The sequence below is a fragment of the Thunnus thynnus genome, chromosome 5 (genome assembly GCF_963924715.1).
Source record: "Thunnus thynnus chromosome 5, fThuThy2.1, whole genome shotgun sequence".
NCBI lineage: Eukaryota > Metazoa > Chordata > Actinopteri > Scombriformes > Scombridae > Thunnus > Thunnus thynnus.
In genome coordinates, this window is record NC_089521.1 from 16542004 (window position 1) to 16562446 (window position 20443).

Sequence of the window (20443 nt, forward strand, 5' to 3'; positions counted from 1 at the left end):
GTCTCATCAATTTTGAGTGTAAAATAAAACCAATAATACACACATCTTGAGTGAGTCTCACTTACTGCTGACACATTTGGCATGGGGTTAAATCCACACTGGTTACAGACAGTGTTCTTGCATTCAGTGCAGGTACTGTAGTTTGGAAGATCCTTGGACCCCATATTGAGTTCAACCTTACAGAGTGGACAGGTGGACTGGGATGGTTTGACAGCTGCTTGGGAGGCTGCTGCAGGCTTTGGAGTTTCTGATGGAGCTGTGTCCACTTTGGCCTGTCCTGATGGAGGTGTCTTGGTCTGCAAGGGCTGTTCCGGCTTCTTCTGTTGTTCTTTCTTTTGGGCAGCAGGGGATTTGATCTCTTTCGCTGGGGACATCTTGGGGGAAACTGGTGGAGTTGTCTTTGGCTGGTCCGGAGCAACTGAGGTAATCAAAGTGGATGCAGAACTGAAAATGGAAGAACCAAAGCCAAACATTTTCCCAGTCACAGACTCTGCCGGCTTTGCAGCATCAGGTTGAGTTTTACCACCACCAAAACCAAAGAAGCCTCCTGACTCTTGCTGTGTTGCTGAAGTGGCATTACTCTCCTTACGTTCAGTTTGCCTTGTCTGGACTGGTGATTTGTTAGGGCCTGATATTTTCTGGGGCTCCTGTGGAATTTTCTTAGTAGGAACCGGACTGGCCTGTTTCTGACCTTCTGGCTTATTAGCAGCCACAGCTGTAACAGGCTGTGCTGTTACAGCCAACTGTGTTCTCTGAGGTGAGTGCGGTGTGGATGACTCCTTCTTTTCAGGTTCAGCTGGGCTGGTGATGTCTGTCTTTTGGGGTTTGGCAGGTATCTGAGAGTTGACAGAAGCGACTACTGGAGGCTGTGTTGCTCCTAGAGCCCGCTGCATCTGGCAGGTGAGACACAACCACTCCTTCGCCTAAAAAAAGAAATGTTCAGTTTGGACTGTTAATCTGTGTATAATTTCACACAATGCTTTATATTCATTTTGCTAGGCAGTCTGGTTTATTCTGTTTTATTTCAGTAGCTGTTATAAATCCAGTAACAGAGAGTAAATGGGGATTTCAGTGTTCCAGAAAGATACACTCTTAAATATATATATATATATATATATATATATATATATATATATATATATATATACACACACACACATATACATACATACACATACATACATACATACATACATACATACACATGTATATATTAGTATACATACATATATACACACACACAAACACACGTACAGTACTGTGCAAAAATTTTAGGCAATAAAAGTAAAGTGAGAATGCTACAAAAATATTGCTATAAATTGTTTTAATTTATCAATTAACTACTTACAAAGTTGAGTAAACAGCAGAAACCTAAATGAAATCAATATTTGCTATGAGCAGCTTTGCCTTTAAAACAGCAGCAGTTCTCCTTGGTACACTTTAACACAGTTTTTCATGTTAACTTGCAGGTAGGTTGTTGTAACCATCCTGGAGAAAGAACGTTCTTCTGTGGATTTATTATTTAGGCCATCTCAGGTACTTCTTCATGTAATCCCAGACTGACTCCATGATGTTGAGATCAGGGCACTGTGGGGGCCATACCATACCATCTGTTGCAGGACTCATCATTCTTCTTGTTGCTGAAAATAGTTCTTTATGACTACTATACAAGCTGTATGCTTGGGGTCATTGTCATGTCATGAATAAATTTGGGACCAATCAGACACCTCCCTGATGGTATTGCATAATGGATAAGAATCTATACATCTAGGGTACCTAAAACTTTTGCACAGTACTGTATATATATATATATACTTACATTAGTTCTCTTTAATCTTACCATTGCTTCATTTGGCATGGGGTTAAATCCACACTGGTTACATACAGTGTTCTTGCATTCAGTGCAGGTATTATAGTTGGGTAGATCCTTGGAACCCATGTTGAGTTCAACCTTGCAGAGTGGACAGGTAGATTGGCCTGGTTTGACAGCTAATTGGGAAGCTGCTGCAGCCTGTGGAGGCACTGATGGGACTTTACCCCCTTTGATCTGTCCTGATGGAGGTGGCTTGGTCTGCTGGCATGGCTCTGTCTTCTTCTGCTGCTCCAGCTTCTCAGTAGAAGGGGACTTGATCTCTTTTGCAGGAGACATCTTGGGAGAAACTGGTGGAGTAGTCTTGAGTTGGTCCTGAACAGCTGAGGGTATCAAAGTAGATGCAGAACTGAAGATGGAAGAACCAAAGCCAAACATCTTCCCAGTAACTGACTCTGCAGATTTCGCAGCATCAGGTTGAGATTTAGCTCCACCAAAGCCAAATAAACCTCCTGACCCTTGCTGTGTAGCTGCAGTGGCATTACTCTGCTTATGTCCAGGTTGGCTAACCTGAGCTAGTGTTTTCTTGGGATCTGTGTTCTGACTTTCCTGTGGTGTTTTATTATCAGGAGCTGGGCTGGCCAGTTTCAATGTTGTAGAGGCAGTTTCAGGTTTCCCTGAATGCACTGATGATGTAGACTGTCTTCTCTGTGGGGAGACAGGTTCTGAGGTCTCCTTCTTTTGCACAACAGGGCCTGGACTGTCCTTTTGAGGTGTAGTTGGTTTGGAAGTATCCTTCAACTGGACTGCAGCAGGTGTAGGAACTTTACTGGATGATGTTTGAGACTTAATTGTTGGAGAGCCTGGGGGCTCAGATGCTCCAACTGCTCTTTTCATTTGACAGTTAAGACATAGCCACTCATTCACCTAAAATACAGTAGACACTTGGTTATGTGTTGCTTTGGTAATGAGAATTACAGTAATTCAAAACAACCTGAATAGTTAGACTAACAACTCAAAACTGCACTACAGGTCAATCATTATAAATAAGTCACAGATCACAGTTCAATGAAGAAATTGAATTTTAAATGTGCTGACAGTAAATATAGTGTCGGTGCATGCAGTATATTCAATTTCTTTCATCACAAAGAAGATTTGTTTTCATGTGTTCCTTCACTTACCTCTCCTATAGGCATGGAGTTAAATCCACACTGGGTACAGACAGTGGTCTTGCACTCAGTGCAAGTGTTGTAGTTCAAGGGGTCCTTGGAGCCAATGTTAAGCTTAACGTTACACAGTGGACAGTTTGCCTGGCCTGCATTAGGAGGAGTTTGGGAGACTGTGGCTGCCTTTGGAGGCTGTGATGGAGCTTTGTCCTCTTTGCTCTGGTGTGATGGCACAGGTTTCTTCTCCTGCTCTGACTTCTGAACAAGAGTTTTGGGCTCTCTTGCTGGAGATGTTTTGGGAGAAACTGTTGGTGTACTTTTGGGAGAAATCTTGGGCACAGCAGACATCTTGGGAGAGAGTTGCACTGGTGCAGACATCTTACGAGAGCCTGGTGGTGTAATGCGCGATTCCTCCTGAACCGCAGATGATATCAAAGTAGATGCTGAGCTGAAAATGGAAGAACCAAAGCCAAACATCTTCCCAGTCATGGATTCTGTTGTTTTTGAAACAGCAGGCCCTGTTTTAGTGCCACTCGAGCCAAATAAGTTTGCTGACTCCTGTTTTGTATCTGGGGTGACCTTACTCTGTTTTAGTCCAGCTGTACCTGTCTGGTCAGGTGGTTTTTGAGAACCGGATGTCCTCTGGACATCCAGAGGAGGTTCCTGAACAGGGGTTTGGCTAGCCTGTTTGTCACTCTCTGGTCCTTTATCAACCTTAGTTGACTGTGTTGCTGCTGTATGCTGTGTCTTCTGGGGGGAACCTGGTGCAGAACTTCCCTTCTTATGAAGTGTGTCAGGCATTGGAGTCTCCATCTTTAGAGGTGCATTGGATTTCGATAATTCCTTCTTTATAGTTTCCTCTTGTTTTTGAGCTGTTGTCTTCTGATGCACAGCAGATGGAGATATTTTATTAGCTTCATTGTGAGGTTTCAAAGGAGGTCCGTGGGGTTCAGATGCACTAAGAGCTCTCTGCATCTGACAGTTCAGGCATAACCATTCTTTTACCTGAAAAAAGAAAATATGTCGATTTAAAATGCAAAGCATTTGCAAAATCTGCATGTAATCATTTCACCATGTCAAAATATGAATTTATAGTTCATTATGTATTCCTGTTCAATTATGGGCTGTCACATTTTAGTTTTACACTTCATAATTATGTACAGTATTTTATTTGGGAAATTGGGAAATGTTGTCATCTTTGCTTTTATTACCTCTGCCACATTTGGCATTGGATTAAATCCACACTGGTTACAGACAGTGTTCTTGCATTCAGTGCAGTTGTTGTAGTTGGGAGGATCCTTAGAGCCAAAATTGAGTTCCACCTTACAGAGTGGACAGGTAGATTGGCCTGCCTTCAAAGCTGCTATGGAAGCAGCTGCATCCTTTGGAGTTGCTGATGCACCTTTTTCTACTTTTGATTGGACCAATGGAGAAGTCTTGGGCTGCTGGACTTGCTCTAATTTCTTCACCTGCTCTTGTTTCTGAGCAAGAGGTGATTTGGTCACATTTGCAGCAGGTATCTTGGCAGAGAGTGGTGGTGTTTTGGATTCATCTTGAACTGCTGAGTTTATTAAAGTGGATGCAGAGCTGAAGATGGAGGAACCGAAGCCAAACATTTTTCCACTCATTGATTCAGCAGGCTTAGCTGCATCAGGCTGATGTTTAGGACCACCAAATAGGAACCCTCCCGACTCCTCTTGTGTAGTTGAGGTAGCATTACTCTGCTTAGGTCCAGTTTTACTTGTCATGTCTTGTGTTGTCTGAGGACCTGTCTTCCGGCCCTCCAGTGGAGTTTTCTGACCAGGAGCTGGACTGACCTGTTTCTGACTTTCTGGTCCTTTCACAACCTCAGCATTTCCTTGCTGTTCTGCTGATCTTGGTGATTTCCTCTGAGGGGACCCAGGTTCAGAGGTCTCCTTAATTTGAGATTCAGCAGGTGTTGGAATGTCTTTCTTTTCAAATTTTTGAGGCGCTTCCTTCTCTAGGGTATTAGCAGGTACAGGAACTTTGTTTGGTGAGGCCTGTAGTTTTATCATGGGAGTTCCTGGTGGCTCAGATGCTCCTAGCGCTCTTTGCATCTGGCAGTTGAGACATAACCACTCCTTCACCTATGTAAGAGAAAACAGTTAATTTGTAACATTTAGATCAGTGTTGTCACACAATACATTTTATTTTACTTCTGCCAACATATTAAAAAAAGACGCAATGTAAGAAGAATTGTTCAAGTAACTTTTCTGTAATCTATAGTAGTCTTATTATCTTACCTCCTTGACATTTGGCATGGGATTAAATCCGCATTGGTTACAGACAATGTTATTACACTCAGTACAGGTGTTGTAGTTGGGAGGATCTTTAGAGCCCACATTGAGTTCCAATTTACAGAGAGGGCAGGTAGACTGGCCAGCTTTGGAAACAACTGGGGGAGTGTATGCTTTCTTTGGAGGCTCTGACAGAGGTTTGTCTGTTTTTGGCTGTACTGATGGAGGACCCTTGGCCTGCTGGGGTTGTTCTGGTTTTTGCTCCTGTTCTGGTTTCTTGGCTGGGGATTTGGAGTCTTTTGCTGCAGGCATTTTTGGAGAAACTGGTGGTGTGCTTTTGGGCTCATCTTGAGCAGCTGAGGAAATCAAAGTGGAAGCAGAACTAAAGATGGAGGAACCAAAACCAAACATCTTCCCAGTCACTGACTCTGCAGGCTTTGCAGCATCGGTCTGGCTTTTAGGACCACCAAAACCAAAGAAGCCTCCTGACTCTTGCTGTGTACCTGCAGTGGCATTTCCTTGCTTTTGTGCAGTTAGATTTGTCTGGTATGGTTGTTTCTGAGGACCTGTCTTCTGGCTCCCCTGGGGTGTTTTCTGGCCAAGAGCTGGGCTGGCCTGTATCTGAGTGTCTGGTCCTTTAGCAGCTTCAGCCTTGGCTGGCTCTGCTGCTGGTGTAGATACTTTCCTCTGAGGAGAGCCTGGTGCAGAAGTCTTTTGTGGTGCAGGCTGTCCTGAAGTAGTCTTTTTTAATGATGAATTGACCAAAGATGTGCCTTTCTGAGGTTCTATTCCTCCAGCAGCTCGTTTCACCTGGCAGTTTAGACAAAGCCACTCCTTTGCCTTTAAAAACACAAACAAATAAACAAATTATACATGTAAATGATTTAACAAATTAATTCATAATAAAAACTCTAAAATAAATAAAAGAAAAAAAACAAATAGAGGCTATAGGTTGAAGTGCTCTATTCTGAACAGATACACACACACACACACACACACACACACACAAACAAAGAGTTGTGTGACAGTAGTGCCTCATACATATACAGTGAACGGACTCTGTAGATGGATACAGCAATTTAGATGAAGACGGGACTGGGTTGCTCCAAATGGGACTGATGCACAGCACTGGTCAAAAGTTTGGACACACCTTCTCATTTCCTTGTATAAGAAAGTGTTTCCAAACTTTTGGCTGGTACTCTAGGTGGGAACATTGCATGATGTTAGATGTTTGTATTTTATTAATTGTGTTTAAAGTTCTATTATTTCAAGAGTGCAAAATTAAGCTAATAAAAAAGTGAACACCTGCCACCTGTTCCTTAGGACAAATTATAAAACCAAGTGACAGTTATGACTACATTTCAGTGGTTTAAACTATACATATCACATTGATCAGGAGGGAGGAGGATATTCATACTAGGAGATTCTTCCACTCTAATAGATAAAATTTCTTCTATGCTTTGATGAATGCATTCAGAGGACCACTGTAAGTCAGTGCATGTCCCATCACTTACAGACTGACATATCCTGATTATTAGAGTGGCTGCATATGAAAAAGTATCCTTTTCCTTCATGGATAGATTAAACAAGTACTATATGAAATGGGGAACTTTTCTTAACTATCTTAATGGACCTTAAAGATATATCTCAGCCTCTTGTAATACCAAGGTTTATATTATTTATATAGCCTCAATGTCATATGATACAGCCTTGTACTCTTTTGTTTTTTGGTTTCCTGATTTATTTTATTTATTTCTCCTTTTCTCTCTTTTTTTTGTATTGTAGCATCTGATTGTGGTAATGCAATGTTTATGCTACACACTCATAACTCACAAATTGTCCTTTGAGTAGTCTATGTTTACCTGTGTGTGTAAGCAAAGCATATATGCTAGTAACGCACTATATACAAGTCCATAATATATGTATTTATGTTTGCTGATCAACCTTTTTTGTAAATTCTATGTACGAAATTCAAATAAAATACACATGTCAAAACATGCACAGAATGATATGTTCATCTTGGTCTTGGTTCACCGCTGTTTTAGTCATTAGTTTAAGCAGAACACATCAGTATCACAAGATCAAGTAGCCTTGGACTATCTTGGCAAGCTAGCCTAGTAACTCTGCATTGTGCATTGAATTACAGAGTCAAATGTCAAGTCCTTTGTGCTTCAGGTAGCCCGGAAGATGCCATGTCCATTTACCATATACAGTACGGGGTCTTCCCTACAAGATATCCCCATGAGGTGTATGTGGTGTGTATGTGTATGTGCATTTTTGCATACAGTTTTCAAAGCAAGTATCTCCAGCAACAGTATTTAACACAGTCTAAATAGTCCCAGTAATGTTATTACAAAAAAATAAACTGTAATTCATTGTACTCTTCTGTGACACCAGAGGTGTGTGGAGCTGCTTTTGTATGCGAGTGTAGCCCTTGTCTGCCAGGTCTGGCTAAAGAGTCTGACTCATGGCCTTCTCACTGTTTAGAGACTAAAAGCACTGTGAGTAGGATATAGAATTAAAATGGCTTTGAAACTTTGAAACTTAAATTCAAGGATTTCTGTTTTCAGTGATCTAACAACATTTTTAGAGGTGTGCACAGTGAAAACAAAGACAAACACCACTTCAGTGTGGATTCTGTTTATATTTGTTTGGTGTATCTGTTTGAATTTGAAGACATTTCCAAAACATACCAAGGCCAAAAGCTGGACTTCAACTATATACAGTTAAACAAAAAAGAAAAGAAAAGAAGAATTGCCTCACTTGTCATCTATTCATGTAAATGAGGTCTACCATTTGGGGATTGCACTAAAACAATAAAATGAAACTACTTAAGAAAGCACTCTGATCATCAAATGGGAACTTAACAGCTTCAAAGAGCTTAATTCTAAGTATTATGAGCATTCTACAGCACTAAATCTAGGTAATGAACACATTGGAGACACTGAGGCAATAGTGTAACAACTCCTACAACTTCTGTAAGATCAATCAGATCACCCAGAAAACAAATTATAAAATTGTAAAGTGATATACAGGTATTTAACTTTTTTGTGATCAAAATTAATATTTTTCTTCTTCTTGTAAACAATTAATTAATTAGTTAGTTCAATAAATATCCCACGTCTTACCTCTTTAACATTTGGCATGGGGTTAAATCCACATTGGTTGCACACAGTGCTTTTGCATTCAGTGCAGGTGTTGTAGTTGGGAGGATCCTTTGAGCCCACGTTGAGCACCACCTTACAGAGTGGACAAGCAGATTGGCCTGTTTTAGTAGCATTGCTGGAGGTCACTGTTGTTTTTGGTGTCTCGGATGGAGCTTTGTCCACTTTGGCCTGTCCTGCTGGATGAGCCTTTGCCTGCTGGGGTTGCTCTTGTTTCTTGTCTTGCTCTGACTTTCGGGCAGTAGGTGGTTTGGTCTGCTTAGTAGGCTGCATTTTGGGAGAAACTGGTGGTGTAGTTTTAGGCTCATCCTGAACAGCTGAGGCTATCAAAGTAGATGCAGAACTGAAAATGGAGGCACTAAAACCAAACATCTTCCCACTCACTGACTCCTCAGGCTTTGCAGCTTCTGTTTTAGAACCACCAAAGCCAAACAAACCTCTTGACTCCTGCTGGGTAGCTGGAGTGGCACTGCTTTGCTTGCGTCCAGTTTGACTAGTCTGATCTGGTTTCTGAGACCCTGATGTTCTCTGGGTCTCATGTGTCATTTTCTGAACAGACGCTGGGCTGGCCTGTTTTTGACTGTCTGGTCCTTTAACAGCTTCACCCTTTGCTGGCCCTTTTGCTGATGCAGACTGCATTTTCTGAGGTGAACCTGGTGCTGATGTCTCTTTTTTAACAGGTGCAGCAGGAGTTGGTGCAGCTAAGACTTTGTTAGGTGTTGGCTTTTTCATGGGAGGTCCTTGTGTTTCAGAAGTTCCTTGAGCTCTCTGTATCTGGCAGGTAAGACAAAGCCACTCACGTCCCTATACAAAGAAACAAACGAACAAACAAAAAACGTATATACATTAGTATACATACATAGTTGGCCTTATTCATTGACATGTCTGAGACCTGTTGCTTAAAATTTTGCTTTAATGTTCTTTTAATTCATGGTCAATTTTATTTTAATTCAAGTCAGACAGGGTAATGTATTGAAAGTATATGTGTCATAGTAAATCTAAATCAAATATGCTCTAAAAAAAAAAAAGCTTTATGTTGAGTGAACTTTCATCCGCTAAGACTGCCCTACTACGACTTTTCAGCTGTCAAACAGAACCATATAAAATTAGTTGCAAAAATTATGTTCTGTACTTTACAGATCTAAAATACTGCACATGCACATTCAGTTTGAACAAAGCATAGTAATTTCAGAAAATATAAAAAAAATTATATACAACATCAAACCACTACTTACATCAGAGTCTGGTGGGCTGAAGCCACACAAGCTGCATACTTCCATTTTACACTGTGTACAGGTTTTATGGTTAGGTGGTTCCTTGGTGTGCATATTGAGTTCTGTTGTGTTACACACTGGACAAAGGGACTTGGATACTGCTTTTGACTGAGATGTAGCTTTGGTTGCTCCTGGTGATGAAGACCCTGCCCGGGACAGGTCAGGTGTACTAGGTCCCTTAGGGCCTTGCTGCTGAGGCCCAGGCTTATCAGAGGACTGCTGCTGGGGTGCAGTTCTGAGGCCTTGCTGCTGTTGCCCCACCTTAGGTGAGCCTTGTTGTTGCTGTGCAACTTTAGGGGAACCCTGTTGTTGCTGTGAAGGTTTCGGTGACCCATGTTGTTGCTGTCCAATTTTTGGTGATCCCTGCTGTTGCTGTCCTATCTTAGGTGACCCTTGTTGTGAGCCAGTTTTTAGTGACCCAACCTTTGTGGACCCTTGCATCGCAGTCTTTGCAGGTTCTTGTTGCTGTGCAACAGTCTTAGTGGGCCCTTGTTGTTGCATACCTGTCTTAGGTGGAGCCTGTTGTTTTGATGATGTCTTTGGAGATTCTGGTTGTGCTCCACTCTTAGTCAGAATCTGTTGTTGAGCTCCAGGCTTGGGTGAACCTTGCTGTGGCGGGCCCTTAGGTTGAGTTTTTTGTGGCTGTCCTTTAAGCTGGCTGCCAGGCTGCGTTCCTGCCTTTGGAGCAGCTTGTTGCCCACCAGGCTTGATTTGCGGTCCTGCCTGTCCATTTCCATGCAGCTGTGGTGATTCCTGTTTAGGAAGAGGCTGGCTCTTCTGTGAAGGAGGGCCCTGGCCAGATTTTTGGGGTCCCTGCTGCTGTTGAGGGCCTTTGCCTGCTCCTGGCTGCTGTTCTCCAGATGACTTCCGCCCCTGCTGGGGAGGTGCATTCTGATTTTTACCCCCCTCCCCATCATCTCCAAATAAACCAAACTTATTCACAGCAGAGGACACAGCATTGAGGGGGTTGGCCCCGCTAAGGAATTTGGAGGAGAACATAGTGGGGTCTTCCTCCTCCTCCTCTTCCTCCTCCTCCTCTTCCTCCTCCTCCTCCTCCTCCTCCTCCTCCTCCTCACAGGAGCTGGAATCTACAGGACTGTCAGAGTCAGAGCAGGAGCTGTCTCCTCTCTGTCCTGGCTCTCCTGCAGAGGCCTGAGGGGGGACTGGGGCCTGAGCAGTGGAGAGGGCATCTACAGCCCCACTGCTGCTGCTACTGCTGCTGCTCCCTGGACTCTCCTCTGGCTCAGCATCTACATCAGATTTCCTAAATGCATGAGATAGGAAGGCAGAGTGGGGAGATTGAGAAGGATCGAAGTGTGAGATGACAGGAAACAAGACAAGATGGAGGGACAATGAAAGAGAGTGTGAGAATTTGTGAACCACGTATACAGTACTGTCTGTGCCAATATGCTGTCTGGTAAACAAAATTACAACATGCTGCAACAGTGTACTAACGTATAATGGATGCAGAGGAAGCATAATACCATTCATCCACTTATCCACCGTCTGAGGTGGATATTTGATCATCTCCTTACATATTGAGACAGGATTGTAACAAGTTATTACTAATAAGTCCACCAAGTGTGTTATATAATAGCATGTGGTTAACTCTCCTGTTTAGAGAGGTGCGTCTTCTAGATCGGTAAACACATTTTACATTAAAGGAATTTACATCTCAATACACTGTAAATAAGAAACTGCATCTGTGACACACCACAGCGCTTGATAAATAAAAAAAAATACTTTCATCCCACCTGAAACGATTATCATTTGCATAGCAGTCGTCACCTCTATCTAACGAAAGCCATTAATGATTCAGCCTCACTTTGATTTACTCCGCTCCGTCTGTTGCTTTCAGCACCATGGACAGGGTCAGAGCCGCTCTGTTGATCACAGCGTATACAAACCCCAGAGATCCCTTACAGCCAGCAATACAGTACAGACCAATGAGCAACACAGGAGGCGGATACCGCACTCAATAGACCCGGCTACTACAAACCCAATTTAAATGACCATTAAAGGTGGACTCACTGGTCCACATGACTATATTTCTTCCACGGTGAATGAATTTGACCCTCTGTTCTCCTCATTCATCACCCAAATGGCACCGAGTGTCAGGGAGTGAGAAATCTCGTCCAGTAGGCTACATGTTTTACAGCAGCAGGACGAGTAAACACAGGAAATCTAGCGCTCTCTCTGGAGAAACTGCAGGCACATCCGGGTAGGGGCCCATCAAATAATGCATGGGGAATTTAATACTGATAGTTTCATTTTTAAAAGCAACACCAAAGGCAATTCGGGTGTGTGATGAACAATTGTCTTTCTATAACAGCTGGATTTCAGATTTACTACACTCACAAGCAGCAATCGGTCACCCATAGTCGGTTAAAAAGATCTGATGTAGCCTATCCACAGTGTTTTATCATAATGAAAAAGGAGCCTACATTACACCCGACCACATTAAACCCGACAATATGTTAGTCCGCAGAGGGTACGAGGTGATGACAGCTCCGAGTCGCGGGTGAGCGCAGATTAAGAAAACACATAATCACATATTTGTGTGCCCTTGACCAGGAGCCTGGTCAGATTTGGCAATAATTCATATGCTGAACTCTTCTGAATAATTCGAAACCAGCCCAAATCAGCGAGGAAACCCAGCAAAGCCCTGTCATCGGTGGCATCCCCAAAAATACCATCTGTTATCCGCTCCGTGTCTCCCCGCTCATCTCCTCCCATCCTGCAGCCGAGCATCCTTCACCCTCCACGGTCACAATGTCAAACAGTGAAGTGCGGTATTCCAGTGACAGCGATGGAAATTTATACCTTCAGCAACAGCAGATCTGTCTCCCCATCCTCGCCCAAACCTTCTCGGATATCCCCCGTCCGTGTCTGTCTGATCACCGAGGGATGGAGGGCACAGGGCAGCAGATAGAGAGCGATCAGCATCTACTCCGCCTCCCTCTCCAGTGCGCAGCCGCCGCATCTGACAGGTGATCACAATATATATCACGCACGGAAATTGAAATTAAAGGGGACAAGAAGATTTATTTCCCCGGAGTCACGTGTGATCAGCGGCGAAGACCTTAAGATTTACCCTCACGCGTGATAAGTTGGACATTTTCTAAGCGACCATTGACATATTTGAAATGTCATAGTGGTGATCATGAGTATAAAGAAGGATAATGTGATTTCAGCCCCGAGTGTGCTGAGCCATCACAGCAATATCAAGTGTAGCCTATTCAATTCATTTTTTTTATCCCATTCTCTCTAGGCTAAATTATTTGAAGACATCACAGTGTGTTATGATGCCCACACCCTTCCTCTTGTTTATCATGTATAGGCTACTTTATATCAATTAACAAAGAGCACTGGTGAGGCAGAGTATTTCACATACTGTAGGCTATATGTGTGCAGTTGCATGCCAGGTCATCACTCAAAGCTATGTGTCCCCTTTGACTTTATGAAGATATCTGTCCATACCTGATACTATTCAACAAGAAAATTATTGTCATAGATCATCCATCTCCGTCTTACCTCCATATCTTTAACATCATCCTTCACCCCTGTCTATATACGGTGTAACACAGCTAATTTCAGACAGAAATCAATACGCCTCAGAATTATCACTACAATGTGCTTTTTATATTTCTGTCTCCTTGTCAGTTTAGCAACCTCATTTGCTCCATCCATACAGACTTCCCTCCAGATGAGCTTCTGCTGCACACTATATGCCTAACATACAGTGACACCTGTCTTTGGTATGCAGTAATTTGCACACTGTGCATACACTGTCTAGGCATTTCCTCTTGGATCTGAATTAGAGGTTGTGCTGTTGTTTGCATTTTAGTAGATAGAGTTATTGAAAATGTATGTAATAAAAGGCAAACACCCACTGCCACAAAGCACCTCTTCAGTTTTTGTAACCTCTCTCTTCTTCCTGCACCGACCTTCTTATTCTGGCATTTCTCCCACAAGAGTTTTTCTACAGAGCAGATGTGATGTGAAGAGACAATCTGGGCAAGCTCATCCAGTGCCGCTGTCAGTGTGATATTAAAAAAAAAAGAAAACAAAACTTGCTGGCTTTCTTTTCTGCAGCTCAGGCCAGACGAATAGACATTTTGAGACTTCTTTTCAACCATGAATTGACCATGGTCCTTTAAAAGCATCTTTATACAACTCTGTAGAATTTGCACATCTATTAAATGATAATAATCATAAAATTCCTACAACCTAAACAGCACACTTGATGCCTTATAGGGCATTAAAATAAAGCATTTGCTTAAATTGGTTGAGAGAATACAATTTGGAGGTTTAGAAGACTTGATTTAAGAACAAGAGGAGAATACATCAAGAAGTGTGGAAGAAAAAATCTCACCTCTATAGATCACCCTTCTGCCATAAGAGAAAGAACTCAACACCAATGATTGCTTATCATCTGAGGAAAGGATTTATCTTCAATGAGACACACATGCCCCCACACACTCACATGCAAATTTACACGAGCCATAAATTCCTATTCAGTACGTGGGTAGTGTGTGTGAGATGTGTGGGACGGATGGAGAGCAAGTGGTGTGTGGGCGTGTGGAAGAGTTACGTCATGGGTGATGCGTGAGCAGTAGAATCGCTATGGTCTCTCTTTGGAAAGCGCCAGATTTGGCTTCATTGCAGACACACACACACACATACACACACAGGAAACATTTATCAGCACAATCTCCATCTGTGGATATAGGCTGTAGCTTTGCTGTGGGATTGTGCATAGGCCGGAAATCCTTTAGGTAATCTTAGACTGCTTATATCTACCTCATCCTCACAATCTGGTCCTTCAAAATCTTTTTGGTGGACATAATAAGTGATGATCCTCTTCCTGTTTTTGTGGAGTATCAGAATAGGAATTATATAAAAACAGGTTAATGTCCTTTTAAGTCATTATTTATTATCCGGTGTTATATGTAACTGGAAATTTCGTCTAACCCTCGTACCACTTAATATCCTAAGAATAATGCATGACTGTGGTTCTTTGGGTTGTTAAAGCACATGATGGTAAACAAGCAAATGCCAAAACATTATCATGAATGTTTCTGATGCTGTTAAACTGTTTTCATCCTGCACCATAAATGAGCTGTGTTTATAAATCAACAACATTATGTAAGACTTTAAGACAGCAGGCAATCACCAGATGCGGTACCATCATGTTCTTTTCTTTTGATCACTCCCCGCTTGTCAGTTTAAATGCAATAACCACAATCTCCACTGTCACCATCCTTTTTTTCTCCCACGCACTCTCTGATAACACCAGGCCAGACTTAAATCCTGCGCTCACACAGCTGAGGCATCACGGACTTTAACAGCATCAGTCACTCATAGAGAGGAACCCCAAAATGAATTGTATGCTCTCGTGTGTATTGAGGAGTGAAAAGAATTCAAGCTGTTCATGGGGAACCATTTGAAAAGCTTGAATATTAAAACATGTTTTGCCTGTGGGTTCCTTTGTCTCGTTTCACCATGTGTGTGGTGAGTAAATTCATGCAAGGGACTGAGATAAAATTTCTTTTAAGGGCCTCTTTATTATTATTTTTTTCCCCCTTTTCCATTCAAGCAGCTTCTCTAAGAAAACAGACAGGATTCACAATAGTAATTTCTAAAGATGAGCAGCATCAGTCACTCTGCTGTCTCTCTGTGGTTTGAGCCCATAATAATTTACCCCTCAAGTCACATGATTTCTTCAGTTCAGGTATACAGTATGATCTACAAAAGGTTGGGCTTGTATTTCTTGTAGCGTCAACACCAAACACTCACTCTAGCATTTCACAATAAATATTAATGATGAAAAGTGTTAGGCAATAATGTTATATGTTCAAAGGGTTGTTGTAATGACAGGCCTTAAGGTTTGTCTAAAATGCTGTGTGCTAATTCAATCCAGTACAAACTATTGTGCACCTTAAACTATTTATCTCCATGTGGACAAATCCATCCATCCATTTTCTAAACTGTATATCCTGCAACTTATAGATGTGGGTTACAAATGAAGATAAGTGTATTGACACCAACATGCCATTTAACCTTCCGGTGCTTTAGTAGTTGAGTTTTCAGTGCACCTAACCTGCAGGTCCAGGTTGGGTTTAAAGCTAGAACCTGTTTGCTGAGAGGCAACAGTACAAACCACCAAACCACCGTGCTGCCCTGGGACAAACCTGGAGTCTATTAATGCTAACTAAGAGTGTACTTAGCCCTGATTTCCATTTTCCAAACATTAATACAGACATTAGGGCATGTCTTGTCTGACAGTTGACCAGACGCCTCTGTAATTCTCTTTTCTGCAGCATTGCCTTTCTGCTCACTCAGGCATACACCATTAGAAAGACATCACATCTATACAGCATTTGTATTCTTCACTGCACAGTTGAGCCTGATCCTGGCACTCACAAACCCATCTCTCTCTCTCTCTCTCTCTCTCTCTCTCTCTCTCTCTCTCTCTCTCTTTCTCTATCTGGTTCTCTCATACACAAACACTCTCAAACAAACAGAGCTCAGAAGCAGTACTTATCTTGCTCTCATTTTAATTAAGCCGACACAGTGGAGCATTATGCTGCATAGCAGTTTCTAAGTCCCTCAGCTGTAATTCTTATGGATGAGACTGCAACTTCCAAAATAACAGCAACAAAATAGTTGCTTCCAACGCCTTTTTTAAAAACTATTTTTGGAAAAAGAAATAGTTTGCAAAAAGACGCACCTCTGACGTTGACCCTTGAGGAAGGCAAAGCAGTTTTTTCCCGGCATGGTTTTCCCTGGAGCAGAGCCGGAGCAGTGTGGAGCTGTGACCTGCATGAAAGTGTATTGCTGTCTTCTCTAGGTCTCTAGGTCTCTGTACCTGTGTGTTTAGAAGGGTCACCATGTAATCTATACAGTAACCTGATCACACACACTTTGCCAGTGTCATTAAATTTACATATCAGCCCAGAGGAGGGGAAAATATGGACTCACGACACTACTCTGTAGATGGAACCAAACGACCAATGGAATGGACCAAAACAGCAAATAGAAAATTAAAGTTGACTGTAATCAATTTGATTTTAAAGTATGGCTTTTAGGACTAGATAAAAACTGCATCATGTAATCTGCCATGTTGTTTTTTTATAATATTAACTGCTAGAATATATTAGCTCATTTTCTCAGTGGTTCTTGGATAGAAACGGACACATATTTAAGTTAAACAGCTTTTCATCATGAGTCCCTTTTCCTCTTGAACACCTGCTTACTCTTGGAGGGATTCAAGCCAGTACTTTGTAACACATTCTAAACGTTCCAACAATGTAACTGACTGACTGATAACTTGATTGTGTTTGAATGTGCATGATACGCAGGTAGAGTTACCAAGCTTTGGCAGTCTGCTGCATATCTCTAGGGAGCATATGCTTCGCCTTCTCCCTTCCTCACTCAGCATCATGCTAGAGCACTGCACAAGTCTCTCATGCCACCGAGCCTTTTTTTTTTCCAGAGGAGTGACCACTGCTATACTAAAAATACTCTTAAAGAGACAGTGTCCATGAGACATCAGTACATCCTTATCTCTACTTCCCCTGTTCTTATCTCGCTTTTCCCACCAGCCCCTCCCCCTGTTGCCTTGTCATGGGAGAATTCTAAGGATAACACAGTTCACGCCCCCAAATCCTACAAATCAGTGAGCAGGAAATCACTGCTGATCAGAGTCAGACTGGCAAAGGAGAGAAGAATGGGAGAGAATGAAAATGAGAATAAAAAAAACAGAGGGCAGGATAAAAATACATCTGGCCTGATAATGGAAATGAGGGCGCTGAATTGATAAATACCATAAAGATAAGAGAAAAAAGTCACCAGATGTGAGGACAGGAATCAAGTGGAAAAGCAGTCTCAATGATGCTCTAAATAGAAAAGGAAGGAAGATGTGGCAGAGCTGCAGCCGCTTCAGTGCTAATGTAAATTTTTATTGGAAGTGGCAAATGCCTTGAGTTAATATTCATCACTGTCTTTCTTGCGCCAGACGTATCTAACATTTATGGCAATTAGTGGTATCTAATATTGGATTTAATACTGTGCACATCTACATTGTTTTCTCAGAAATGCTCTTCCTTTTTTCTTGGCAGTATGATGAAACCTGTGAAATACAAATTTCAACCAAAAAACAGAAAATCACAGAAACAAAATTCACCCTACCTCCAAAGATAAAACTTAAATAGTTGGTAGTTCTATATTGCTGTTTGGCGCACAGTGTTGTTTGCTGCTCTGCAGTAAGACATCAGAATGTTTGTAGAGGTGCTCTGATAAGGTCTAGACAGCAGTCTGTATATAATTGAAGAGGTGTAAAAGAAGATGGGGTTTTAGACTACCAGAGTACTCCTGCCTCACCAGTGTACAGTGTCAGAGATAAACTTTGTTCAGTTAACATGTAGGTACTGTACCATTTTTTCTTTTGAATAAACCCAGACTCATTCAGTACCATTGTTACTAAAGATATAGATGAGTGAACAAATATTTGAATTCTATTTTGGTGGACGGTATGATTTCAGTCACACTTTCCATCATGTCTGAGGGCGTTTAAACCCCTGAAATCTATTTACCATTCACAAATAACATATATATCAGTTTCTGTATTGCGTTTTAGATTTTTGATTTGTGTTTTCCTTCCTTCTACTACAATGTGATAAACAACTTACAGATGCTTAAAACTTCATCAAAATGAAGGTCCTGTCTGATTGTTTTGTTGTTAGAGATGTGTTACCATTTTATGCTAAATTATGCTAAATGGAGTTACATTAATCTGAAAGTCTGCACAGTACTGCACAGAAAAAATAAAATAAAATCAATCTTACCTCTAGAAAGGGCTAAAACATGCATAAATGGTGGTAGGTTCCTCTAAGTGTGGGATGCTAAATTATGGTGAAGAATGGACAAGTGCACTTGTAATTGCTCAATCTCTGGACGTCCCTGTCTTTGACTCTCTCTTAGTATTCCTCTCTTGCCACTGGAAAGCTATCAGTGTGAAAGAGAAGATGACCTTGGATGTGTGCATGAGTTTGTGTCGCAATGATTTGCAAAGAGGGAGACAGTTGAGGATAAGAGGCGTCACTTTTTGGTGTGCTTTTCCACTGGGAATTATACAGTATACTCTAATATCACCTTCACTGGCACCTGCTTGGCGTAAGACTGTGGAACAGCAGAGAAACTGTACCACCTGGTGTGTGTGTACATCCGTGTACTACTGCGTGTGTGTGTGTGTGTGTGTGTGTGTGTGCAGACGATTGAGTATGCACACTGTACTCAACCTGCCCAGGGAGAGGATCCATTCTCTCATCAAATATTCACCAACAACCACAGGCTCCCAGCTGCCTGCTGCTTTAATGCACACACATTGCATTGTTATGGGTGCCTGATGTATTCGCTGGAAAAAGTGCCCCATAAAATATTTGAACAGTCCATTTTGAGGATCATTTTTTTCAGGTTTATGCAGCTCAGCTTCAAGTTTAACTACCATACATACACACCTGGACACAGCAAATCTCCCACTTGAATACAAGCTGGCTGAGTTGCTAAATTCTAAGAGAAAAATCCATTTCTGGGTGTAGATCAACTGAAAAACACGTGGCCTGCCCATGCACTTCCAGTGCAGAATATCCCCACCTAATGTGAATGTGCATCATCATTCACATATACTTTAAAAACATTTCATGCATTTTTAATGCTTTATTTTTCCTCTTTCCTGACAGCTACAATAACTTAAAGGAAATGCTTAAACATGTGATTGGGTAACTTTAAAGTGGGAAATGAATCAGTCTATCAAAATGGTAGCATTAATCAGCATTTATAACTGCCTTTGAAAGAAGAAAATCTTGTATGTGACTTGAAACTGATATGACTCAAATGTGAACCTATAAATTATGAATACCAAGAAGTCCATAACCAAAATGGAAACTTGTGCTGAAGAGGAATGATGGAACAGACACACAGGTAGCAAAATATGTATTGTATTGTAACACAGAAGACAAAATTATGAATAATAATACATATGTAACAAACAATAAGTTAAGTAATGATGTTGCTTAATATATGTTGTATAATCTTACATATTAACAATACAGTGAACAGCATAAGAGTACCAAACACCACATTCTAAGGTTCATTCTAAAATTATAAATACACTATTTTAGATTAGTCAAAAATATTTCCTCAAAATAAGCAAGTATAGTATTACACTGCTGGCAGAACACAGAAAATGCCAAAGAAGGTCAAGACGTAACCTCCCTCCCAGATACTCAACTTAGCAGTTCACCAACATTCATCATTCACTTCAGATATGGAAAAATAGACAGTTTTACTGGAAGTCTGTGTGTTTTCCCTGTCAAAGAATTTTTTTAGCCGGCCACAGAGAAAGATACACAGTTTACAGTATCTGCTGCCTTTCATGGTGATATACCATTGGAGGAATGAATTTCATAGCTGACTTGTTTCACATTGTCATGAAATGCTGTCAGCTCAGCCTGGTGCTGCAAATGCAACTGCTGTGGATGAAGGATAGTGGGGGAAATTAATTCAAGCAATTCTTCAACACACTTTAATACATACAATTATAAGCAATGTGCAAGGGCACTATTTTCAAATATGCATGTTTGATGAAGTTTTCATGCACTGTTGAGGCAAATTTATTAAACTAGATGGCATTTGACTCTTCTACTATTGTAGGGGTTCATGTAACAAGCACTGGGTGGCTAAAGTGAAGCTGTGAGAGTTAATCTGT

General features: G+C 41.5%; 1 protein-coding gene across 1 annotated transcript in view; it reads right to left on the minus strand.

Annotated features, from left to right (window-relative positions):
• Positions 1-10764, minus strand: part of pclob (piccolo presynaptic cytomatrix protein b) — a 61688-nt gene extending 50924 nt beyond the window's left edge. Inside the window, exons 1-7 of the mRNA XM_067589586.1 lie at positions 9634-10764; positions 8363-9202; positions 5241-6074; positions 4188-5084; positions 2992-3981; positions 1841-2737; positions 66-923 (exon numbers count right to left, since the gene is read on the minus strand). Coding sequence (XP_067445687.1) covers positions 66-923; positions 1841-2737; positions 2992-3981; positions 4188-5084; positions 5241-6074; positions 8363-9202; positions 9634-10671 — 6354 coding nt within the window. The 5' untranslated portion in view covers positions 10672-10764. The remainder of the gene's footprint in view (positions 1-65; positions 924-1840; positions 2738-2991; positions 3982-4187; positions 5085-5240; positions 6075-8362; positions 9203-9633) is intronic.
• Between the last annotated feature and the right edge of the window lie 9679 nt (positions 10765-20443).